At 52.0% G+C, this 26,190-nt stretch overlaps 1 protein-coding gene across 12 annotated transcripts; it reads left to right on the top strand.

Moving 5' to 3' along the window:
• Positions 1–275: 275 nt before the first annotated feature.
• On the top strand, positions 276–25,379 carry LOC133341697 (ubiquitin carboxyl-terminal hydrolase 20-like). 12 transcript variants are annotated; one of them, XM_061550313.1, is made up of 26 exons: positions 276–392; positions 2,020–2,111; positions 4,212–4,310; positions 4,734–4,787; positions 5,176–5,238; positions 6,955–7,107; positions 9,946–10,045; positions 10,236–10,305; positions 10,984–11,097; positions 11,349–11,427; positions 12,075–12,281; positions 13,246–13,558; positions 14,013–14,153; positions 14,406–14,516; positions 15,251–15,461; positions 16,368–16,462; positions 17,112–17,145; positions 17,610–17,655; positions 17,845–18,025; positions 18,406–18,532; positions 19,343–19,512; positions 19,717–19,798; positions 20,373–20,481; positions 21,237–21,339; positions 22,500–22,568; positions 23,030–25,379. In XM_061550313.1, exons 3-26 carry the CDS (start codon positions 4,230–4,232, stop codon positions 23,431–23,433), a joined length of 3,117 nt encoding a protein of 1,038 aa, XP_061406297.1. In that variant the 5' UTR covers positions 276–392; positions 2,020–2,111; positions 4,212–4,229; the 3' UTR covers positions 23,434–25,379. The 12 variants fall into 12 exon arrangements, with proteins under 12 accessions (XP_061406297.1, XP_061406301.1, XP_061406310.1 ...); XM_061550317.1 differs by having other exon boundaries at positions 4,209–4,310; XM_061550326.1 differs by having other exon boundaries at positions 2,020–2,147.
• Positions 25,380–26,190: the final 811 nt, after the last annotated feature.

Raw genomic sequence — 26,190 nt, 5'->3', positions numbered from 1 at the left:
CCCCGCTATGGAACCCTAAACGATTCGAAACATCACATTGATTTGCGCATCGAGAGCACATGCAGCACTCTATTGCATTCATCGATTGATAAACATACAGTAAGTTCCCATACGCGTATCGACGGTTAACCGTGAATACTGCACAAGTCAAATGAAGAGGGTCAGGGCGTGTTAAGTCAAAATTTACGTCAGGGCGATAGGGGGAACACACATCACAAAACCGGAACAAATTTGTGGCCGCCAGATTGTTTCCCTCCTTCCCGCCGGAGCCGATTCCGTTTCCGTTCCGGAAGTGGCGCGCGCTGCAGTGCGGACATTTCCGTTGCGCAGAGGAAGACTCCGCAGACTCAGCAACATCAGCAGCAGCAACATCATCATCAGCAGCAGCAGCAGTCAGTACTAACAACATCATCATCAGCAGCAGCAGCAACATCATCAGCATCAGCAGTCAGTACTAACAACATCATCAGCAGCATCAGCAGTCAGTACTAACATCATCATCAGCAGCATCAGCATCAGCAGTCAGTACTAACATCATCATCAGCAGCATCAGCAGCAGCAGCATCAGTCAGTACTAACATCATCATCAGCAGCAGCTTTAGTCAGTACTAACATCATCATCAGCAGCATCAGTCAGTACTAACATCATCAGCAGCAGCAACATCATCATCAGTCAGTACTAACAACATCATCAGCAGCAGCAGTCAGTACTAACATCATCATCATCAGCAGCAGCATCAGCAGTCAGTACTAACATCAGCAGCAGCAACATCATCATCATCAGTCAGTACTAACAACATCATCATCAGCAGCAGTCAGTACTAACATCATCATCATCAGCAGTCAGTACTAACATCATCATCATCAGTCAGTACTAACATCATCATCAGCAGCAGCAGTTAGTACTAACATCATCAGCAGCAGCAGTCAGTACTAACATCATCAACAGCAGTCAGTAGCAGTACTAACAACAGCAGCAGCAGCATCAGCAGTCAGTACTAACAGCATCATCAGCAACATCAGCAGCAGCAACAGCAGTCAGTACTAACAGCATCATCAGCAACATCATCAGCAGCAGTCAGTACTAACAACAGCATCAGCAACAACAGCAGCAGCAACAGCAGTCAGTACTAACAGCATCATCAGCAACATCATCATCAGCAGTCAGTACTAACAACATCATCAGCAACATCAGCAGCAGCAACAGCAGTCAGTACTAACAGCATCATCAGCAACATCATCAGCAGCAGTCAGTACTAACAACAGCAGCAGCATCAGCAGTCAGTACTAACAGCATCATCAGCAACATCATCAGCAGCAGTCAGTACTAACAACATCATCAGCAACATCAGCAGCAGTCAATACTAACAGCAGCAACATCAACAAAATCATCAGCAACAGTCACTACTAACAGCAGCATCAACATCAGCGACATCCACATCCTCTTCAGTAGTCAGTACTAACAGCAGTATCAGCAACATCATCATCCTCATCAGCAGCATCAGCAATATCATTCGCAGCACGAACAGAATAAGCAACATCATCAGCACTAACACCATCAGCACTAACACCATCAGCACTAACAGCAGCATCAGCACTAACAGCATCATCAGCAACATCAATGATAGCGTTATCACTATCGTCAAAAACATCATCATCAAACATCAACAACGTCATGCAACAGCATCACTAACATCAGCAGCATCGCCATCGTTAAAAACATCAGCATCGCTGGTCATCATTGGCATCATCACTGACATAAGCAGACGCATTATCTTCGCAAACATCACCATCAGAAACCTCGTCCTCTACTGATTCTCAACCTCGTCTCTCTCATCCTCTGGTCTGATCTACTCTTCGTTCTAATTCCACTCGACCTCTGTTCACCTCGTTTTATTTTCGCCATCATCACCACCATCATCAACTTCCCTCCTCCACCCCCGTATCTTCCTCCTGTCCTCCCCTTCCTGACCACCTCCTCATTCTCTCCGCCTCCTCTCCATCGCCTCCCCCAAGCAGCACCACCACCATCGCCTCCTCCTTCTCTTGCCCCTCTCCGCCATCACCACCTCCTCCTGCCTCATCAGGCCTGGCCGCGTCATCGTGAGGAGGTGAGCCCTCTTCACCACCAGCAGCAGCAGCAGCAGGTCATTGTCACGTCTGTTCTATAACAACGTTGTTGTGTTGCGAGTGTTGTTTGGTTGTTGTTGATACCGACAGCCATGCGAGCTCGCGGTTGTTTCGCGTCTGGGTTCGTGGCGTCGGCAGCGATTCGCATTGAAACGAAACGAGCGTTGGCTTCGCCCCCAACACGAGCCATGCCATCACGAGCCATGGCACCAGACGTGTCACATCAGCCAAAACAAACCGTAGCACTAACACTGACACCAACAGCAGCAATAACAACTTACCGTGGCACTAACACTTGCCTTCGTTGTAGCCCTGTCGCTAACCACAGCCGTAGCACTGACGATCGCACTCTTCCTAAAGCTAAGATTGCCACTAAAACTAGCCCGACCATTAACGATAGCCATTGCACTCGCCCTCGATTTAGCACCGGCTACACAAGATTCGGCACCCACATTGTCGCGATTACAGCTTCACGAACCGTCGCTGCACCCATGATCATGATGATCAGGCACATTTCACTGCAGGGGTCTCATTACTGCTGCTTAACGCTCTCGCGAGCACATTTCACCAACCCACAGACAACGTCAAACACTACTTTGAGATTAACAAAGCATGCCAATCAGTAGAAATCCATTTAAATTAATTTATCTCAATTGTACCTCTGATTACTCATTTACAGTGCCCCTATTTACGAGGAACGAAACGAGATGTTATTGCGGGTTCAGGAGGAGTGAGGCGTCCAGTGCAATCCAGAATCGAGCACATTCTCAGACGTGAAAGCGTGATGAAGGAAGTTCGCTACGAAAGGATGCTGGCGGCGCTGATGATGCTATGTGTGATGATGATGATGATGATGCTGGCGGCGCTGATGATGCTATGTGTGATGATAATGATGCTGGCGGTGCTGATGATGCTATGTGTGATGATGATGATGCTGGCGGCGCTGATGATGCTATGTGTGATGATGATGATGCTGGCGGTGCTGATGATGCTGGCGGTACTGATGATGCTATGTGTGATGATGATGATGCTGGCGGTGCTGATGATGCTATGTGTGATGATGATGATGCTGGCGGTGCTGATGATGCTATGTGTGATGATGATGATGCTGGCGGTGCTGATGATGCTATGTGTGATGATGATGCTGGCGGTGCTGATGATGCTATGTGTGATGATGATGATGACCCAGAATAAGGTCAAATGTTTAGATCTGCGGGGCACATTTTCACAGAGGTGAGAGCGTGATGAAGGAATCTCCGGAAGGGCTGTGAATGTCGGTGTAGAGGTCAGGAGGCAGACCAGCCATGGAGGCTGCTCGACAATTTGAATGAAGGGGGTGGGCAGGGAGCATGCAGCAACTTGAAGAGGAAGACAGCTCGGAGTGGACAGAATCGACATCTCGATGTAGTTGGACTATGGCACTGTACAGCACCGTCAACAAAACACAGCCCCACCATCGCAAAATAATCCTCGCCTGCTGCCCATAGGCAGGCGTGGCATGCGGGCATTGAGGCGAGGGTACACGAGACACAACGCGCGGGTAGCCAGGCTACATTCCTCCGACCAGGCTCCCTCCCCCAGCCAGGTCGCATGTTCACGGTGAGCAATGCAGACCTGGAGGTGGGAGCAGAAGAGACCCAGAGTCTGTGTTTGTGTGTGTAGGGGATGCCTGGTCTGTGTGTGGTTTTTGTCACCTATTATTTTGTGAGTGTGTTGTGTTTGAAAGGTTCACCAGGGTGCTGTGTGTGTTGTGGGTCGGTCACGTGATGTGTGTGTGTGTGTGAGAGAGCATGGTGTGTGGCGATGACACCTGGGGTGTGTGTGAGTGATGTGAGCATGATGTGTGGAGGTAAGACCTGGGGTTTTGCGTTTAAAGAGGTTACCTGGATGGGGAGTATGGGGTTGTGTCCAGGTGTGTGTGTGTGGTGTCACCTGGTGTGTGTGAGCGTGGTGGTGCACGACTGGGTTAACCGTGGCGCGGAAGTTGTGTATATGCATGGTGTGCGGCTGGGCTAACTGTCCTGTGTGTGTGCTGTGGGGTCAGGTTAACTGCCGTGTGGTGTTTGTGATGCGGCTAGCAGGGCCGTGTGGCCGACGATATGGGCAGCTCTGAGGGGGAGTGTGTGCACCTCGGCAGCGTTGGGGAGGTTACGAAGGAGCAGCTCATCCAGAAGTCCAAGGTGGCTCCAAAAAGCATGTCTCCGCACACCTCGTGCATACGCAACATGGCACTCGCACCAATCCCAGCTCTTACTCTCGGAATAACCAAAGCCTCAACGCTAACTCTTACCCTATTCGTAGTTTGTCACCGTAGCTCTGACACCCTTATTCAAAGCAATGATCACATCCCGCTGTGCGATCGCAATTGCCGATTTCAAACACCGAATCGCGCACAGTAACACCGTTGCCTGCCAAGCTCATTCACTGGAAACTTTTCAGATATTTACCAGGCTCCTCCTGAAGCCACCCAACAGCTCAAAATGTATCAAGTTATAATCTTTGCTGATGGACATACAGATGGCTATAAGCTTGAATACTAACTCTAGCCTTGACACTCGCTCTGGTCGTGGAGCTAAACACTGTGGCCCCACTGTGTGTTACAGGGAACCTGCCAGTCGTGCGCAGCGACTGGCCCCAACCTCTGGGCCTGCCTGCAGGTGAACACCATTCACGTGCACACACACACACACACACGTGCACACACACGTGCACACGTGCACACACACACGTGCACACACACACGTGCACACACACACGTGCACACACACACGTGCACACACACACGTGCACACACACACGTGCACACATACACACATGTGCACACACACACACATGTGCACACACACACGTGCACGCACGTCTGCATTACTCATCCAAGCTTAACAGAAATGTTACAACTCGAGCCAACTACCGAGTGTGGACCTTGCGATCGTACGCGCGTCACCAGCAATGAAGTTGATCGCGATGGTTAAAGGTGTTTGATGCCTCCCGCCTGACCATGACACTCCCGCGTGTCTGTGTGCGTCTGTTCATCTCACCGGAAAGGATGGCTGCACATACGTGGGCTGTGGAGAATCGTTCACTGACCACAGCACTCTGCATGCGCAGGTACGCATGGGAGTGCCCGTGCTGTGTGCACGAGCATGAGAGGGAGGGTTTGCCGGAGGTCACAGGACACCACTACATTGGTGGCCTCAAACTGCTGCACCTAGCCTGGCACAAGAGCGATGTTGACATCACTGTTGCTCTGGATGTATCGGGAGTGGCAGCAAAATGGTCGACACACCCTGCTGCGAATCTGCTGACCGCCGTTAGTTTCCCGGCCGTGGATAACATCGGTAGCAAGTGGTAGCATAACTCATCCACCTGCCCTAAGTTGCCTCAACCTTAAGCGAGTGTCTGGTAAGGTGTGTACATCAGCACTGGGAAGACCAGTGCAACCGATCACGGTGCCAGCAACACTACTCCGTTGCGTACCATACCAGCCTTCATAGGTGCTTGCTAACAGCACTTAACCCAATAGTCTACGAGGCTAAACAAAGCATCTCTGAAGGCATAGACTCGCACCAAGGGGAACTGAAAATGTAGTCATGGGTGGAGTGACACAGCCTTGTTTGTGTACGCTGCAAACGATGGTGCTGGGAAATGATGGTTTCTCTTTGACTGGTGGTGCTGAGGCGCCCACCATTTTATTCATGATCACGAAGTGCATTCAGATAAATGCAGTGGCGATGTGCATCGAGTGTATATGTTGGCTGTGGTTGTGATGATGATGCGTCAATCCAGCATGCACGTGAGTTATGTGGTCTCAACAGTTTGCGTGTGTCAGTTGTAGGTGATGCATCGGCTGTCACTGCAATAGGCAGCCGAGATAAATTAAAATAAATTTGTAATTTCAACTTCTGTTTTTGGAGCATCACTGTCTTGAGTTGCAGTGATTATAATATTATTATTTATCCAACAATATACAGTCACACTCGGTCTGAAGACGTATTATTTAAGTTTTGCTACATTGGGGGTTTCAGTCAAACCGATTATATTGTGTGTTTTTAGCTATAGTAAGAAACCGTAAATCCCGGTGGAAGTCCATGCAGAACAGGGAGAGAACATACAAACTTGCACACTCAAAGGTGCCCAATTGGTGAATTAAACCCAGTTCCTTCATTCTGTGAAGTCCAAGTGTCACCGCTGTGCCACCCAGAAGCCAACAGCATCTTCTGGGTGGGAGTGGCCCCTTCCACGTGTAGCGAGTCACTTCGGAGACACTAATAGTAGGAGGCATACACGTTAATTCTACACTCTCCACAGTCTAGGGGATAACTATATAAGACTTCGTGGACGACGACTCCATTCCCAAACCGCAGCAGCCTCGAACCAGCGTCGGGGCCTCCCTTTTATCCTCCCCAGCGTGGCCTGGCTCGCCCTCGGCCACGCCCCCTTCTAGAACCTACCAGAAGGTTCTGGGCTCTGCCCCACGTGTCCCCTCTGTCACCTTTACCCTACATCCGTGCCTGTCACGTGCCCAACTGTCAGACCGGCCACTGTATCCTCAAATGCCCTTCACTGTGAGCAACCGGCGCTACACACTCCTGGGCACACTTCACCTGCCCTGCTGCTAGACCGGGCCACTACACCCACCATCCCACTGTCTACCATTAACCAGCGCTATGCGCCGTAGTGACCCATTCTATGTCGCTACACTAGCACTATCCAGGCTCAAACCCGCTTATCTTGCCGCTACCGCCGCACGTACTCCGGGGAGGTTTCGGCCGTTCGTGCCGACGGCTTATTGCGCCGCGTGTGTGCGTGTGTGCGTGTGCCCAGACGAGCAAGCACAGCCTGACGGTGAACCTCACTACGCTGCGGGTGTGGTGCTACGTGTGCGAGCGGGAGGTGTTCCTCGACAAGCAGGCGGCGGTGGCGGCGGGCGGCACCGCGCCCTGCAAGCCCTCGCCGGCCGCCGCGCAGCCCATGCCGGTACGATCGCACCCGCGCTCGCACGCGTGTGCGTGTGTGCACGCGTTCATGTGTGTGTGTGCATACGCTCGTGTGTGTGCGTGCGCTCTCTCGTGTGTGTGCTCTCTTGTGTGTGTGTGTGTGCGCGTGCTCGCTCTTGTCTGTCTGTGTCTGTGCTCACTCGTGTGTGTGCGTGCTCGTGTGTGTGTGTGTATGCACACGCTTGTGTGTGTGCCCTCGTGTGTGTGTGTGTGCGTGTGTGTGTGTGCGTGTGTGTGTGCGCACTTCTGCTTCCCCGTCCATGCTCACGTGGGACGCTCCAGATAAAGTGTTTGGGGCTTTGAGAATAATTTGCCCTCCAAATATGACACTGAGTAGGATGCGTTTTCAAGCGCTGTAAAATGCAACCAATCGTACATGCAGATTTTAATTAGTGTACGCCTGCCGTGCGTATATATATTTAACCCTTTTGTCAACCCACTGCTGGATGAGGGAGGGCGCCATGTGGGTCGTGGGGGTTACTTGACCATCCTTCACCACGGTCAGTACGGGTGGGTGAAGGCTCGGAGCATAGATGGGCCGGCATGGCGGTGCAGTACAACATTATAATTTGCTGCACCATTGTCTGCTGCGAACTCCATAGCACCTACGTGTGCATGCAGTTCAGGTTTTGGGTCGATGAGTAACTCACCCTCCACATTTGACCCGATGCGAGCGAAATGTATTTCCATTTGGTAATATGCAACGTTGCCATGAAGTCGCGAGTCACAGGGGTAAATACCGTTCACTCTGCAACGCTAACTTATGAGGTGTACATCCACCAGAGCCTTAACATGCTTATCGCAGTTTTACTTTGAACTGCTGTAAAAACCACCAGAGTACTGCGGTACATAAAACGTAGTCCGACAAACCTTACGTACCCGAGAAAGTTTCCCAAATAATTTGCAGGTTTTGTATTATCATGATTGGCACACTTGTTTAGCCAGGAAAGCCTCACTGAGTCTCAACACTCCCTTTCAGGATGGTCCTGCCCAGTTCTCGCAGAGTGGGCTGCGATGTTGCCATGTGTTATCGCGTTTGAATAATTTTCCGGTAATGTGTTTATTAGCATTTTGACCGTTTTGGCCAGTGCCGTTCATGTCGTGTGTGTCTGTGCGCTTGCGGTAGTTTTATTGACGGAGCGCATGTTGCCACGGTTGCCCTTGATGTCGGTCGTCAGCCGTGGCCTCGTGAAATTAAAAGCAAAAAGATAAAAGGTGCAGTGCGGGGTCAATGAATAATGTAACGAGCGGCTGTCGACACCGCCTGCCGCCGCAACGCAAACTAAGTGGTGCGGCTCTTCGCCTGCATGTAGGCCGATTGCATGCGAAGCGTAATTGACGTTTAAACGTTTGCGATTCTTTTGTTTAAAAGATTGCGTTAGCAGTTATGTGGAGACGTCTTGGGAAAATATACTGCCCGTGTCGGCGTTTACAGTTGTGCTGTGCACGGCTCTTCCGATGCTGTCTCATGCCGAGCGACGTGCGGTACGACCCGGAAACGCATTTGGCAACGTTCAGAAATTCTCACTCTCGTGGAAGAAGGTCTTGAGTAAAGACCGTTATATTCACGTGCATGATGGCAGCAGTAGCAGCAGCACCAGCAATATGTTCAGTCGAGGTCTGCTGCCAACGACAAGAGGGCTTGAGGAGAGAGATCATTCGTGTAGCTTTGCTATTTTATCCCTCTGTTAAAGAGTGCAGAGTACAGTGGTTTATCTTTTTGGTCCATATTTTGAGTTGCATGGCCACCAATCTGCACCTTGTCGTTTATTATTACACTCATGAAGGAGGCTCGCGCATCGGCCTGTTGATGTTCTGATGCGGTTGATGGTTACTCCATCTTCTTCGAGGAGTAATGTCAGCTCCAGGAGATGTGATGTTTGGGTCTTGAATGAGGTGTGTATTCTGGACTTCAACATCGGGACAATCGGCATTGCAACAAATTCATGTGTTCATGTCGCAAGTGGTTTCTGCGCAAGCACTCAACAGCGTCCTCATTCAATCGTGAGTGGCAGTGGGTGTTGAGCTGGAGCAGCGGCAGCGTTGCTCACGGGAGCGTTTGATCGCTAACCCCACACAAGATGGTCACGGTTTCAGGTTTCCCCGGTCGTTATTGGACGACCGCATCGGCACATCGCAGGCATGTTTAGCCCTCTTCTCCAATACTGATGGGCAGTTCGTAATTAGCTCGTAGTGCGACTGCGAGCCACAAACCTCATATCATGGCCCACATGGTAACGCCACTCCCCGTGTCCATCAAGTCTATGAGTCTCTATGCAAGTCTATGGGTGAATGTCAATCTGTGGGTTTCTATGTAAATTAATGGCTGTCCATGTTAGTATATATCTTAAACCATGGACCTCATAGTAACGCCACTGCCCGCTTCAATCACTCGCTGGCAGAGTTTCACTGGCTCGCTCACCAAACTTCATATAGACATTTAAACGTTGCCAATCTGCAATATTAAAGAAGAACAACATTTTGCACGCTGCCCTATAACACGGCAACCGGAGTTCGACTCTCGGCCATGCCGAACATCAGTGACAAGTGATATCTTAGCTGGTCCTGGGCATTCACCTTTACCAGCCAGCACTGATGTGTGTTTACCCAGGAAAGCCTCACTGATGAGTCTCAAGCCTATTTTTCAGGAGGGTGCTGCCGAGTTTTCGCAGGAGGGAGGGTGATATTTCTGCTGCTGCTGTGTCATTTGCAGGTTATTTTTCAGCATTGGTGTGTGTGCCCACACTAATGGCACTTGCCCCAAAAGTCTGTAAAAGCTATATGGGAGATCTTTGTCTTGTGGACTATCACTCGCCAGGACGGGGGCATCCGAGGAGCCTCGCCCATCAAGACCATCCCTGGGACATCCGGCGAGGAGGGAGAGTCCGAGGTCGACGATGACGACCTTCGACCCCGAGGTCAGGGCCGCGGTGGAAAGGTCACCAATTATCGTGACGATGACTCTGACGATGATAAAGATTTTAACGTCAATTCAAATCGATTCTTGGGCTTGCGATGTGCTCGCTTGCCTCGTGGAATGCACCCAGAGGCAGGGAAGCGTTGCGCCAGCGGAGACGAGAGTTTTAGTGAGCGACCTCTTCCTTACAGGCCTCACCGGTCTGAAGAACATTGGGAACACGTGCTACATGAATGCCGCCTTGCAGGCGCTGTCTAACTGGTGAGTGGCCCTCCAAACTCGGCGTGCGGGGCGTTGACCTCGCGCACTTTAGCTCGTGCGGGGTATCGGCGGCGTGGACCTACGTTCCGGTGCTTGAGATGAAGGGTGACTGAGAGCGACGGCCATAGTCGGAGGAAGTAAACTGGGTGTGGTGTGCTGGGTGTCTAAATATCTTGCAGGTCGCTGACCTGGACAGACCGAACCGAAATTAATCACGAGGAATGAATAACATCATGTACCTGCAATAATGCAGTGTTGTGTGCGTGCGTACATGTGTGTACGCGCGTGTATGTGTCTCTGCTTGCATGTTTGCCCTTGTTTGTGTGTCCATGTGTGTGTGTCGTTGTCTGTGTGTGTGTGTCGTGTAGCGGTTAGTGCGTTGCACTACGAACCCGGTGACTCGAGTTCGAATCCCGCTCATGCCCAACACCCGTCGGTCAACTCATCCTCAAATTAGTACCTGGTGTGGTGTGTAAAACATCACCACTGGGGAGACAAAGGCGGCCGGGCATAGTGTTGGCCACCCACCCCCTCGTGTGCCGTGCCAGCCTTCATAGGTGCTCGCTAACAGCACTTGCCCCAGCAGTCTGTTCAGGCTATACGGGGGATCTTTGTGTTTCTGTGTTTGTGTGTGTGTCTCTGTGTCTCTGTGTGTCTGTGCGCGTGTGACATGAGTAGCCCTCCGCTCACCCAGTTCTTCCTCGAGTGTGGAGGGCTGGTGCGAACCGACAAGAAGCCGGCGCTCTGCAAGAGCTACCACAAGCTCGTCTCCGACATCTGGAACAAGAAGAGGTGAGAGCGGGAGGGAGCGTGCGTCAGGGTCGGGATCAGAAGGTGGTGCGCTCCCCCCTGCAAAGGTTTCAAATAGAAATGTCATTGTCTAGTGAAGTGACGCCATCGGAACGATGAGTATACAATCTAGAGAAAACAAGATGAGTGGCTGCCGTGCTCTTTCATGGAGGAGGAGCGGCGGATGGATCATGACCGATGATGATAATGATCAATTTCGCGGGACGTCATGTCGTGTGTTGTATCAATCGTAGGCACGGCTACCTGGTTCCCACGACTCTGGCTCATGGAATCAAACTCATCAACCCCATGTTCCGGGGCTACGCACAGCAGGTACGTGTGGCTACTTATAGAACAGTACACGAGGGTCAGTGGTGGTGCTGGCAGGGTGGCCATGGTGACACGGCAGTTATGGTGGTGACGGTGGACTGGTCATGGTGCGGTGGGTGATGATGAGACCGTGGCGGTGCGGTGGTGACATGATAGGAGTGATGATTGTGACACACCGATAGGGGCGATGGCTTGGTGATTGTGAGACTGCGTTGGTGGGGTAGTGACGATTGGGGTGGTTTGGTGGGAGAATGATTCTGTGATTTTGGAACCCTGATGACGTTGGAGAGATGGCGATGGTCACATTGAGTAGGACGTGGCTTTGTGATGGTGAGACTATTGGGCAATAGTGGTGATGCTATTGCGATGGTTTGGTGATGGAATGATGCAGTGGTTGCGGCACCCTGATCTTGCTGTAGTGGTGGTGGTGGAGCGATGAGCGCGATTCTGTTTTGATGGGGCATCGATAGAGCTCGTGCGTTGGTGATGCAATTGTGGTGGCGATTACGTAACGCCACTTCTGCGTGCAGTGACAGTAACGGTAGCGGCAGGCCAGCAATGGCGGTTCGGTGACCACTGCCGGTTGATGACAAACTGCGGTTCCAGGGCAGCTCAGAATATTTACTTATACTGGAGGTTGCCTCTCGCAGGACGCCCAGGAGTTCCTGCGCTGCCTTATGGACCAGCTGCACGAGGAGCTCAAGGAGACCGAGCCGGATGATGCCCCTGCGCCGGGGCCCGCAATGGAGCAGCTGGCACCGTGCGAGCAGCACCGCACCCACTCCGACGACGAGCTCGTGTCCTGCGACTCGGGCATCAGCAGCGAGGTGAGGGGGGGGCGCCCCCCGCGATCTGGGGTACGTGTGTGTATGTGTTTGCGCGCGTGTTTGTGTGTTAAACCAGATATTGTTGTTCGTGGCCAGATAGAGGGGGCTAAATGTACGTACAGTATGTTGAACTTTGTTCACACCGTACGTAGCCAACCATGCTAATCGGAGGTGTGGGGGAAGGACGACAAACTAATCAAAAAAGCAGTTAGAAAGAAATTAGTTTTTAATCTCGATCTAAAAGTGCATAGTTCTAGTCGCTTCCTAATATCAAACGGAAGAAAATGGGCGTTGCGTGGGCTAGGGAGGAGATGGACTGATGCGGTACAGGAGGATGTGGAGCTGAGTGGACTTCCCGATGACCGCTATCAGCGGTCTCAAGATCGGCCTCTATAGAGGAGGTTCGTGCAGGATGTTCTTGTACAGTTGGTGGCAGTCGCCCTCCAGCATCAGCGTTAGTGGGCCGTGCAATGTGTTGTCAGTGATGTAATTTATGCCGCACTGAACTGTTGGTCGCATGTGAATGACTCACTCTCTGGGCGTGTTGCACACATGGACGAGTCCACCCCTGCTCATGAAACCACTAAACTCGCCATCAACATCGTAGAGCCCTCAAGCCCCCCATGGATTGTTTAAGATGAGGCAGACGTCCGTCACCGACCTTGTAGAGACTTGACGGTCGCCCTTCGCTCTCTTGGGTCCACCACTTTGCTAATAACTCCACTGCTACCACCAGCTGTCCGCACCTCCGATTAGTACAGTTGGCTATGTACGGCACGGAAGAATTTCAACATGCACACATACGTACATCAGTGAGATTTTGGATGAGGCCGTATTCGGCGTTCATTGTGAACCAACGCACCAGACCCTAGCAGACCAAGCGAAGCGAGGGTGCACTGACAATGTGCCGCGTGTGAGCGTACGTGCGTGCAACGGTGCTCATCACTGTCACCTTCCTCCCCTCCCGCCGCCGCCAACCCCTTGCGCCGTGCAGTGCCGCGAGCGAGCCAACCTCGTCGAGGACCAGGAGATGGAGATGCTCATGCAGGACGAGACGGCGTCGTCGTCGATGGCGTCGTCGGCGGCGGCGCAAGAGAACCAGCACCTGCCGCCCACCACGCGCCACCGCGACCGCAAGCGCCGGCTGCGCCGCTCCAGCTCGGCCGACTCGGAGAGTGCCGAGGGGACGGAGGGGGAGGCGGGGTGCGAGGGGGGGGGCGGCGGCGGTGCAAGCGACTCGCTGGGCTGCGGCGGCCGCACCTCCCCGCCGGCGCAGCGCAGCTCGCCCGTGCCTCCGCGGCACTCCGGTGAGACGCCCCCCGGCGGTTCGATTGCTTCGCTCCGTCGCTCCGTCGCTGTGCTTGGCGACGCGGATGGCTCTGCGCGCTGCCGGTCCCGTGGCCGGTATTCAGCTGTGTGCGACTCCCAGTTCCGGGGAAACTTTTTGTACACAGCGTGGTGGTGCAGTGCCTCGCATCAAGGAGGGCCTGAGTTTCACTCGCTACTCGGGCTCATTTCTGCGTGCAGTTTGTTTCTCCCCTGTTCTGCGCGGGTTTCATCCCTGGTTCTCGAGTTTTATTACGATTTGCCAAACATCCCAATGTAGCAGGGCCCTCCTGAGAACGAGTCTTTCGACTCGTTGGGCTTTTCCTGGCACGAGAGAGAGGCCTTCATCCAGAAGTGGATAGACAATGGCTGATGACGACGATGACGACGACTGCAGTGGATCGGACATTGCGACGTGCTGCGTGTGCCGTGCAGACCCCGAGAGTGAGCACGGCGCGTACACGCCGTCGCGGCCGTCTAGCCCGGCTCCCGGTGACCGCGTCTACACCAAACTGTCGAGCAGCCCGCCCCGCGCCAGCCCCGTGCGTGCCCCACCGGGGCTGTCCCACGGCAAGGGTACGCACCGTCGCCACTAGGGGGAGAGGGGGGGGGGTGAGCGGGGGGCGATGTCGCCCGTGCGTACGTGAGTGCACGTGTCCAAACCCATCAGTGCTCGCCAACAGCGCTTAAGGTTTTGGTAACACCACCCCCTCGTGCGCCGTGCCGGCCTTCATAGGTGCGGCTCGCTAACGGCGCTTGCTGTAACGGCCCGTATAGGCTACACGGGGACCTTTGCCTCTGTTGTTTGTGCGTGTGCGCGTGTCGCAGGCTCGTCCTTCATGTCGAAGAAGCGGCAGCAGCCAAAGTTCCGGAGCGTCATCTCAGACATTTTTGACGGTTCCATCCTCAGCTCGGTGCAGTGCCTGACGTGCGACAGGGTGAGCCCCTGCCACTGCCTCCCCTTGCCCGAGTAGAACTGTGTGGTTCCTTTCCTTCGTGTGGGATGTAGGGATCAAGTGTGGGCGCTCCTGCCTCTTGAAAGACGCCCGGCCAGCGTCGAAGATTAAGCCAAGATATATTCCATAGGTGCATCTCGGGAGCTGCTTCTAGTGGAGGCCCCTTGCACCTGCAGTAGCGCGAGCAAGCACTTGCAGGGCTGCACCTTTAGCTTGATGGTTGAGAAGAGGTAGAGCTGTGGTGCTGTTGATTGCGCGCAGTGCCCTTAACTCGGCGACGTGAGTTCGGTTCCATTCCTGGCCACGACTAATGTCGGGGGTGAGCGATATCCACGCCGGTCTTGCAGCTCCTTTAGGTCCTTACCCTACACCTCCGATTAGCACGGTTGCCTACGTACGGTGCGAGAGAAGTTCAACGTCCATACATGCACGCGTACAGGTCGACTCGGCCTTAAGTAAACACCTGGTCGCACTCGGCTTTAAATGAGTGGCAGGGAGTGGTCCATTGCGTTGGCCAAGTGAGCGGGTGATCGACGTCGGGGAGAGGGGGGGGTCGTTTGGAAACCGCGGTCGAGTGCGAGGGGTCGTCGATTTTTCAAACGACCTTCGGGCAGCGTTGTTTGAAAACGTCGATGAGCCACGACGCCGAGGCGCGGGGCCGTCTAGGCAGGGCAGTCACGGCCGTGGTTGTGACTGTGGCTGTGGGTGCGGCGCCGGCGGTGGACGGTGGCGCGCGGCTGCGTGCGGCCCAGGTGTCGGCGACGGTGGAGACGTTCCAGGACATCTCGCTGCCGATCCCCGGCAAGGAGGACCTGGCGAAGCTGCACTCGGCAGCCCACCAGGGCGCCGCCGTCAAGGTGGGCGGCGCGTGCTCTGACGCGTACAGCTCCCAGAGCTGGCTCACCTTCCTCATGGACTACATACGCAGGTGAGTGCGGCACGGGGGTGCTGAGGGGGGTGGTGCGGAGGTGAGACGGGGGCGGGAGGGGCCGGTGGGTGGAACGCCTGCCAGGGGTCTGGACAGCAGGGTGGTGGTGCAGTGTTTCAGAGCCCTGGGGTTAATTCACGAGTCGGGCGACCTTTCTGTGTGGAGTCTATAGGTTCTCTCCCCCTGTTCTTTGGGTTCTCCGGTTTCCACCCATAGCTAATTTAAACTGTACAATATAACTGGTATTGGCCTAAGCATCGCCAATGCTGCAACAATTACCTGCAAATTACTCAATTGAGATCACACACAGCCACAGCAATATTGGCGGGACCCTCCTGATTATGCAGTCTGGAGACTCGTTTATACTTTTCTGGGTTAACACACATCACAATGATAATAAATCATAGATTTGTAGTCGAGGCCACGTACATTATCTGGCCAAATTTGTGTCGTTACGACCTTTCACCACCTGACACGGCCACACAAATTAAATTGTCACGTGGTGTTCCAGTATTTATTATCATTATATCATCTCCCCAGAATTCTCACAACAAAATGTTGCAAATCCGTTTTGTTTGAAATTGCGTCGAGCGTTGTCAGGACAAGATCCAGGCAGAAAGTCCGGATAAAACTCCATTGTATCGACTGCCTCGTCGGGAGATCGGATCGAACCGGCCACCCCTAGATTGTGAGTCCAGCGTGCTGCCTATCGCGCCGGGGGCAGGGTCCCCCGTGCCGCGTGTGATCGCTAGAGGACGCGTTCGCGGCAGCGGCGAGCTCGGCACACGGCTGACGTGCCACGTGGCCGCCCTTGTGGCAAGCCGGCCGCACGGGTGCCCTTCGCGGAGTGCCCGGCGGGGGCGGAGGGCGCATGTCACATGTCGCGTCTCCCACCGTGACGCGCAGGTTTGTGGTGTCCTGCGTTCCCAGCTGGTTCTGGGGCCCCGTGGTGACGCTGCAGGACTGTCTCGCCGCCTTCTTCGCTGCCGACGAGCTCAAGGGTGAGGGAGCGGCCGCCGGCGCTCACTTAGGTCCAGCCGGCGCTGTCTCTTGCTGCTGGGGCGGCCGCCCGCGCCGCATCGCCAGTGCCCGTGCCCGTGACAGCTGTCCGTGGGGTTTGTATGCGGTTGGGGGGAGAGGCTGCCGTTTCCGGCAGCATGGGACGGGAGTTGAACCCACAACACCAGCCGCTTCCCATTTAACGGCTTTTTCTTATCGATTGGTGGATCGTTGATTTGTTATTGCATGGTGCAAGCCCCTTTCAAGGGATGATCTCGACTTTGTTGAAGGCCCTAACCCCCCCTTCCCCCTCCCCCCCCCCCTAAGGGATGCCCTGGAACTCGTTGGTGCTGCCCCGGTTATTTTGCCCTTTGGGCTGTGCCGGAGTTTTGTTTTCCCCTGCTCTAACCACCCAGCCTCCTCCGTCCTCCTCTCCCGCAATGTGGCTTTGTGTTGCATGATGTGAAATGTCTTGAGTTGCATTCACATTTGGACGCGATGGGAATTGTTGTTTTGCGTGTGAACCAAAGCCTAGACCGCCCCATAACATTTATGATAATGACAGTGATGTTGTTCCAATGATGATCACCCTGCACTCACATTTTCTCACTGCACCCCCGTCCCCCCCCCCCCGCCAACCCGGTGGGATAGGAGACAACATGTACAGCTGTGAGCGGTGCAAGAAGTGAGTGACTCCCACTGCTCACATTGCATCTCAAGCGCAACCGCTGCCCTCTTGACTTGCCCTCATCTGTTATCTTTCACCCACCACCATCTACCTACCACCCACCATTCACTACCCACCACTTACTACCCACTACCTTGCCACCCACCATCCACCACAGTCTACCACCCACCGATGAGATAAAATTGTGTGCAGTAATTGGATGGATGTTGCATCCAGAGACCATGAGTAATGGCAATGGCTTGGGGTGAGGGGGAGGTGGGAGAAGGCCTGATGATGATGAAAAGCCCTAACCATCGTGGAAGCCCTAACTCTAACCCTTGCCCCCAGTCGTATCCCTAACAGCATCCTGACCCCATTAATCTGAGCTTCAACCCAAGTAGATCCAGGGAGCATGGAACCACCTAGGCTCTTCACGCTGCCCTCTGAACTCTGACCCCCACGTGTTTGTATTGTGCCTGCAGGCTGCGCAACGGCATCAAGTACTGCAAGGTGCTCAAGCTGCCCGAGGTCGGTGAACGACGACATTTCACGTCCATTGCACGTTACACCTGGACCCCCGCCTCTCCTCTGGGTCCCGCTGTGTCACGCGACCGCTACGTTCACTGTCATGTTATAAAAATGAATCTGAGAGCTTCCTTGAGATGAAACAATTCCACTCGCGCACCCCCCCCCCCCTACTTCTGTGCCCCCTCTCAGATCCTCTGCGTCCACCTCAAGCGCTTCCGGCACGAACTCATGTACTCCACCAAAATCGGCAGCCATGTGGCGTTCCCCACCGAGGGCCTTGAGATGCGGCCCTTCCTGGCCAAGGAGAGCCAGTCCCAAGTTACGACCTACGACCTCCTCTCCGTCATCTGCCACCACGGAACAGCTGGAAGTGGGTCCCACCTCTTGCGCATTAATTGGTTCATAACGTCTTAATATATATAGATGATTGCAGATCTCGGACATATACTGCTTGTGACAGCTCGCCGCCTTCCATCTTGCTTCCTCAGCGTTCATGCAATTGTGAGATGCAATTTGCATGAACAATGAAGCTATATAAATCAATTTTTTAAAATTATAATTATAAATTAGACGTAATACAAATCCACATTGTATCATAATGCCAGCTCAGTGCTCTGATCTCTGAGCCACCTGTCAACTAGCCGTGTCTGTACATTATAAATATGTATCCATTTATCGGCACCGGCTGCGTGGCCTCGAGTAACAGGGGGCGACGGCTCACGGACACCCTCCCTGCCCGTGACCCCGCAGGCGGACACTACGTGGCGTACTGCCAGAACGTGATCAACGGGCAGTGGTACGAGTTCGACGATCAGTGCGTCACCGAGGTTCACGAGACCGTCGTGCAGAACGCCGAGGCCTACGTTCTCTTCTACCGGTGAGTGCCGCCCAACGTTCACGGCGCGTGCAAACCGAGAACCCGTGACCCAGCGCTTTGTCCGTCGCCTCCTTGACGCTGTTCAATCGCTACTGCCGTGGTTTACTGTTCCCCTGAGCTTGATTCGTCGATTCCTCATGCACACTTTTGAGGACTTGGTTTTATTCTACACTGTTGAACCATCACACTGCAGGTCACAAGAACTCACACTTTCAGACCAATGCCCCAGGTCACTTGCAAATGACACTCACTCTGGCCTCTTTGAGTTCTCACCACCTGATTATATCCAAAGCCCGCCACAAAGAAATTCTTGTGTCCAATACGCCGTGGGGAGGCCTTCATCCAACAGTGGATTGACGAAAGGGCTGTGCATTTAAACAAAAATTATCACGATTTTATTATGACGCTGATCATTACGGATATTCTATTGAAGTCAATTTGGAATGACCCTGAGACGGATATTCTCCACCCCTCCCCTTTCCTCTGCCCTCCTCCCCACTCGTCCTGTCTTTGTGCCACTCCTCCCCTCTCCTCCCCCCCTTCATCTCAACTTTTCCCTTCTCTTCCCTCTCCGTCTCGCTCCTTCCCGCTCACCATACCTCGCTTCATCTTTCCTCCCCTCTCTTCCACTCCCCTCTCCACAACTCGCTCTGCCGCCCCACTCATCATCACTGCTCACCTCCCACGCCTCTCTTCTTAATCTCCTTCACTCTCCTCCCTGCACCTCCCCTCTCCCCTCCCCACTCCATATCTCACTTCCCTCCTCCTGTTCCCTCTGCGCCTCTCTCGCCTCTCTCCTCCCCGCTGCAGCAAGAGTAACGAGGAGGCCATGCGCGAGCGGCAGAAGGTGATGTCGCTCGCGGGGCTCAAGGAGCCCAGTCTGCTCGAGTTCTACATCTCCCGCCAGTGGCTCAACCGCCTCAACACGTTCGCCGAGCCTGGGCCCATCACCAACCAAGACTTCCTGTGCTCCCACGGAGGTGCGGCTGTGACCGCCGTTGACCCTGTGTGGCTGGTCGTTGAGTTAGAAAGTCACCTGCTTCTCTCACATTCACACACACAACTGTCGGTATTATTTGTCAAATTGTTACATTGAGTGTGCGTTGCGCTTGCAAGCAGCACTTGCCCCAACAGTCTGGTAAAGGTTATGCGGGGGATCTCTGTCTTTGTGTGTGTTTCACCAGGTGTTCCACCACACAAGTCGAGCTATATAGACGACCTGGTGGTGATCCTCCCGCAGAACGTGTGGGATTACCTTTACAACAGGTGAGGCTTGTCGACTCGCTAAAACGTACAAAAACGAGCAGTAACAACAGCGTTGGTGGTGTTGGTGTCAACATCGTTCTTTGGGCGTGTGTGGTGTTGTTATTGGTCAGTTCTACAAATACAAAAACACGACACAACTACATGTGTGTGCACTGTACAAGCAATACTGTACACGTACATGTTTTTAATTTTTTGCATTTGACCAGGAGAGCTGTGCACATACACATTTACACATTTGCGGTGATGATGTTTTAATGTCCTTATTTACTTTAATGTGTACTATACAGTCCCGCATAGTGTAAGAACGCAATAATTAGACATTTGCCATTGCGTGCGATCGTGATACGCGGGGTCCCTGACGTAACATAATCGCCATGTGGAGGGAGAAATCCACGTTGTTATGGCTACGTTTGCTCGAAATGGGGAGATGGTTACAAGCACGGTTCGTTATGTAACGAGGTAATACTGTACGTCTAAAATCATACTTCTCAAATGCTGTAACAAAAAAACACGAGCTCTGCATGCTGATAGCGGATCTCTGCTTGTCTCCCCCCCCCCCCCCACCAACGCACAGATATGGGGGCGGTCCAGCCGTGAACCACCTGTACGTGTGCAGCGTGTGCCAAGTGGAGATCGACCGGCTCGAGAGACGACGCAAAACCGAGATGGACACCTTCATCAGGGTGAGGTCGCCAAGACTCGCTAAGACTTGCTACCTCTTTGTGCAGCGTCCCGCAACTGCGATTAGCACGGTTGGCTCCGTACGGTGAGAAAGAAGTTCAACATGCATGCTTACTTTGCCAATGAGGTTAATGATAATCAGGATAATTAAGGTTTGATGAGAATTATTGTGTTTTTATAGAGCACCCTCCTTTACGGCCGGGGCGTCTCGGAGCGCTTTGCACGCGATAAGCGACTTGTGCCACGTTTAATCTCAGAATCAGAGGACATCTGATGAGCTGGAAAGCTCTTTTTCACAGATGTCCGGATCTCAAAGCAGCTGTCCCTGTGCGGCGCAAGGTCACTCGGCACCTGGCCTGCAAGCGGACATTTGCCTTGCCAGTCAGGGGCGATGATTCCCGTGCGTGTAATCCTAATTTGATATGCGGGTAATATTTAGAATTTGGCAAACCATGATGCCGGCATACAAATGGTCTGCCCGTTTCAAATGATGTCAGGGGTTTTTTAATGTCCAGGTTGAAAGTGCTTTAATGCATTAGCTCAGTCAACCTGCCTTTTGGTCTGCCCATTTGTCTGACTCTAACGGGGGGTGGGGGGGGGGCCCACGATAATGTTCGTAAAGATGATCCGATACGAGCAAAACTTGGGTATAAAGTTTTGTTCCTGTTCGGGACCTACCCTAGAGATGAGGGGCATGTGTCCCAAAGTCTTGAGGTGTGGTCACACCATTTAGACTCGTTGTGTGTGGTGCGAGCAGAAGAACAAGGCGTTCCAGGCGGACGAGCACCCGGGCGTGATCTACTGCATCAGCATGGAGTGGTTCCGTGAGTGGGAGGGGTTCGTCAAAGGCAAAGACAGCGGTGAGTGGCGGTCGCAGAAAAACCAACATCAGCATTATCAACAGTAACACCACCAGCATCATCAACAGCAGCAGCATTAACACCAGCAGCAGTATTAACACCAGCAGCAGTATTATCGCCGAGGAGGGCGGCTTAGGGTTTGGCTGTGTAAGCTGCCGCAAGTTCCCCTGGCCGATGCCTCCATATGTGCGTAATGTCGGTCTCTTTGAGAAGTGCGATGTGTGTGTGGGATCACGTGCGAGAATCTTAACGCGTTAGACTGCGGCTCGCCTGGATATCCAGGCATTCTTTGGGTTAAAAGTACAAAGTTGATACAAGGAAAATAAATATCAATTAGTTCTTGCAGGCACATTACAATTGCAGTGACAAAATGCAACAATACTTATCGGGGGTGCAGCGGTGGCCAATGGTGGAGCCAGGATTTTCAGGTAGGGGGGGGGCAAACCTTCCAGCAATGAAAAATGATAGAGGAGTTGTTAGTAAGTAAGGACTTGTCCCTTGCTTTTTATCCGACGCGTGTGCGGCGATGGGCGCAGCCATCGATCGAGGGTCGAATTCGAACCGTGTGTGATCGCCATTGCGCTCGCTGAAGGTGTTTGCCTTCAGGGAAGTCGTGTCCTGTATACACAACTGCGCACAATTATGTGAGTCACTTATAACTGCTTTGCCGTTACTTATTGCCAATTATGGACTCGGACTATTGTCCTATCATCTCAGAGTGTCCCTGGCACGTGATAATATGCTACACAGTGGCAGTGGGGGTCGCAAGATGCCGATGTATTACTAATAAACCCCAATGATTCGATCGAAATTAGGGATTTTGATCGGATCATTGGGGGGGCACGTGAACCCCACCTCCCCACTGGCTCCGCCATTGGCGGTGGCGCAGTGGTTAGTGCACTACACTTTTAACCTGGCGACCCGAGTTCGATTCTTAGCTACAGCTAACATCGGCAGTGAGCAATATTGAAACCCCCACGGGGGGTGGTTACCACCATGCATGCTGTGGGCAGTACAGAGCAGTGCAGCAAAATCGAAGTGTTGTATTGTACCTCTGTGCTCCAATATCTCTGCTGCCCCCTTCAATCTGCGCTGACCAGCACGGTGAAGTATGGTCTGTTGCTGTTCACTGTTGAGTGTGTTTTGCGTTTGTGTTGCAGAAGCACCAGGGCCAATCGACAACAGCAAAATTGCAGTTAACAAGGGCGGCCACATCGCAGCTAAAGCAGGTGATGGGAAATAACCAACCGTCATGAATGTAGCGCTCACGTTGCAGCTACTTGTATTATAATAGATGGCATGATTAAGCAGTGTAGCCGTGCGTCGATTCATGCATGAATATCGATTCAAAGTTTGTGATACAAGCATGAATATTGTTTAAAAGTTCGTGATACATGCATTGAATCGCAATTGTAACAATGCACGCTTTTTAGTTTGTGTTGTGTGTAATCTTTTCTTTCAATCACATGGATTTTGAAAAGCAACTGACGAAATTGTAACTGTGTCGAATCTGGTAATTCTTTCGATGGCATCAGGAGTTGCTCGATATGTAACATCTGTACCTCCTGTATAAGTACAGTCACGTGTGTAATGCTTTAATTAAATTACCGGTGGATGTGAATAACTCCGAGCAACTCCGAGCAACAGCTGACAATCGTGAACCTTTGTCGACCCCCTCTTACCACTACAGGTGCAGACTATGGGCAGATCTCCCGGGAGACCTGGAACTACCTGGTCTCCCTCTACGGGGGCGGCCCCGAAATCACGCTGGGCCAGGGCTCATCGCAGGGTTCTTCCGGCCAGGGGCTGGCGGCCCAGGCCCAAGCCACGGCTCAGGCCGTACCAGTCCAAACATCGACCCAAGTGCCGGTCCAGCTGCCACCGCACGTGCCACCACCGCCACCTTCCTCGCAAGTCTCCGAGGTGGTGGTGCGGCCAGCCTTGGTCTCAGTAGCAGCAGGAGGAGCTGGAGGAGTAGGAGGTGCAGCAGCAGAAGGAGGAGCAGGAGCAGCAGCAGGAACAGCTGGAAGTGAAGACAGTGAAGACACTTCCACTTTGGAGACCAAGATGGAAGTGGAGTTAGATGTGGCGTGAAAGGAGGCGAAGGTCCTGCTGTTTCGTGTTTGGTGGAGGGGAGAGAAGTGGTTTCAGGTAGAATCATGGTGGCTACTACAGCAGTTAAATAAAGGTAGCAGGGGTGTACGCATCTGCCTAGCCGCCTAGCCACCTACCCGTCTACCTGCATACCCCTGCTGCCTCTTTATTCCCCGCGCCTGTGGTGGGTTTTTTTCCATTGCGTGCCCCTTGACGCAGGGTCGTGGCAGTCCATCACCTGGGCTGTTTTGCAGTGCTGCGCTGTCGAGTTGTGTGCAAGTTGAGTGTGCGTGACTGAGTAAAGCAAGTAATTTATAGTAGAGGGGATGAGTGACGTGCAATTAACCCAATTAGAATGATCTTTGTCGAGCACTTGACGTTACAGCGTACTGTGAAATAGGACCAGGCTACTGGAGAAAGGGACCATGAGAATGCTCCGAAGTTTATTAGCAAATACTGTGCGCCCCGACTAAGCAGCTAGTTGAGTGCGTGCGTGTGTGCATTGTCGCTGGTGCAGTGCTGATGTGGAGGTGAATTTGACGGATATCCGGTCGTTGTGCATAAACGATATGCTATGATGTACGCATTCTCTACGTTTTATTTATTGTGCATCTCTACGTTGTGAGGTTTCGATCGAATGGCACGTGACCGAGGGTAGCGCTGTTGACAGCAGACGGACCGGTTGTCTTTCAAATGAGCGTTGCCGATCTTCCAGGCCGGTTTGCAAAAATGAGGTGGCAATGCCTTTTTTGGGGGAAGAGGTTGTGACGTAACCAACAGAGAACAAGTGCAAATAATAACACGTCTTGCGTTGTATTTAGTCGTCGAACTTACCGTTCGGTGCGGCATTACGCTCTCTTGTTGGTTCATTTTATTATTAAGCCAAATTAACAGTTGCAGTCAGTTATCGTTAAACATGCGTCTGTGTTGGTCGCAAAGTAGTGCTTTGTTACGGCAGTAATTACAAGTACAGTCTCAGGAGGTGGCTGGGGTTCATTGAAAACACTATTGTATTGTGGATGCCAGGATATTCTCGTGGATTAACGAGGAACTTGGAAAATACATAATTCATTTCCAAGTTTGACGTCATTCCGGACACCAGAAACGCACAGGGTAGCTTCGAAGCGTGTGAAGTCAGTTCAGCTTGATTCACACAATTCGCGAGGACGATTTTGCCAGAACTTGTCGTGAGAACGATTCAGGGGGAGAAACGGTGCTTGTATAAACTCTCAAACTTCTTGTTCTTTTTCCTTCCTCCAAATCCTAATTTTGTATCACATGGCACCTTATACGAACATTGAGAGTCCACATTTATAGTACGAGTTGGCCAACAGCTGAATTTATTGACATTCCAGTAGCGTTTGTGCCGCCGATTCAAGAATCGCACAATTGGCCTGTTGATGGTGATGGAACCAATTGTGCATCCGTCGTGTGGCTGTGGGTTTGTGCCCAGGTTTGTAGGGCAAAGGTTGGCCAGGCTCGACTCGCTGGTCCGGATTATCGGGGACGTTTTGCCACGCAGCGCGGTTGTGACCTGTACTCATTGATGTTGTCGGTCGTTTGCCACGGGGAGTCTTAATGAGAGAATGACCCCGTGACATCCTCTTGTCTGTTCGCGAGCTAAGGCTTCTGAATGTTGACTGATATAAACCCGAGGCAGGCAGTCTGATGAGATTCTAGCTTTAATCTCATCACTATTTGACTACAAGGCTGCAGCCTTTCGCCCAAGTTTGGTCTTATGGTTATTGGTGTTGGGATAACGGCTCGGACTTGTTAATGTGCATTTGGAACTGATGGAGCTGGGCTTGTGAATTAGAGGGTCCATTCTCACCGAACGGCCTCTCCGCTCCTCGGCACCATGCGCCGAGCAATGCCTCGTCATCATAATCTCATCGCCCGCTGTGTATGGGACTCGCATTATCGCTTAATAAAGTCAGTGAAACAGTCTGGCGTCCGCGTTGTGTACAGCAGTCACAGACGGGGACATTGCCAGTTCCAAACAAACCACTCGTCGGAGACGGGAGCTCTTTCCCTCAGAAAAATACCAAATAATTAGAAAAAAAACTTGCTTTTTTTTTCATCAACATATTTATCTTGCTCAAAACATGTTCCCGAAACAAGCTCACATTTGCTCCCAGTGAAACAAAAAATGTTGAAGACTTCCCAAAAAACACTAAGATTGAGGTTGAAAATGTTGTTCCAAACAAAAGATTGACGTTTTGTTCCCAACGTGTGTTTTTAAAATTTTTAAACATTTATGAGCAATCATTTGTTCTCAACTAAATTAAAATATTGGAGAGATTTAAACGAGCGACCGAGAAGTTCCAAACGGGTGTGAAATTTTGTTTATAAAAAAAGCAGAGTTTTAAAAAAATTGTTCCTCTAAAATAAAAAGCAATTTGTGTTCCCAAAAGTCGACATTGGTTCCCAACAAAGCAAAATGTTGAGATTTGAAACGAATATTGAGATGTCTTGTTCAATATTGACCTTTGTCTACAACAAAACCAGGCAAAATAGTGAAGAATTTCCAAGTTAGAGATTTGCATTTTGTTTCCAACCAAGGATTGAAATTAACACAAACTCAAATGTATTTTCAATAAAACAGCAAAGTATCCGCAAAAACTGATTCATTTTTTTATTTTCCCTTAGAAAAATATAGATCCCAGGCAAGCAAAGTTTCTCAAAAGTCTCAAATGTATTCCCTCTAAAAAGACTTACATTTTCCAGCAAAACTAAATATTCTAGTTTCTAAAAAGG

Source organism: Lethenteron reissneri, chromosome 12, assembly GCF_015708825.2.
Source record: "Lethenteron reissneri isolate LAM-NWPU_2019-01 chromosome 12, ASM1570882v1, whole genome shotgun sequence".
NCBI classification, from domain to species: Eukaryota; Metazoa; Chordata; class Hyperoartia; order Petromyzontiformes; family Petromyzontidae; genus Lethenteron; species Lethenteron reissneri.
Note: the sequence above shows the minus strand (reverse complement) of the source record. Positions and strands in the feature narration are given on the sequence as shown.

What these genes read in the sequence shown, in the direction of transcription:
- LOC133341697 (XM_061550313.1), top strand. Translation starts at nt 4,230, where the DNA reads ATGGGCAGCTCTGAGGGGGAGTGTGTGCACCTCGGCAGCGTTGGGGAG. An exon ending in GGGGCTGTCCCACGGCAAGG is followed by an intron (nt 14,154 to 14,405) that starts GTACGCACCGTC and finishes CGCGTGTCGCAG; the next exon opens with GCTCGTCCTTCATGTCGAAG. An exon ending in CGCTGCCGACGAGCTCAAGG is followed by an intron (nt 16,463 to 17,111) that starts GTGAGGGAGCGG and finishes CCGGTGGGATAG; the next exon opens with GAGACAACATGTACAGCTGT.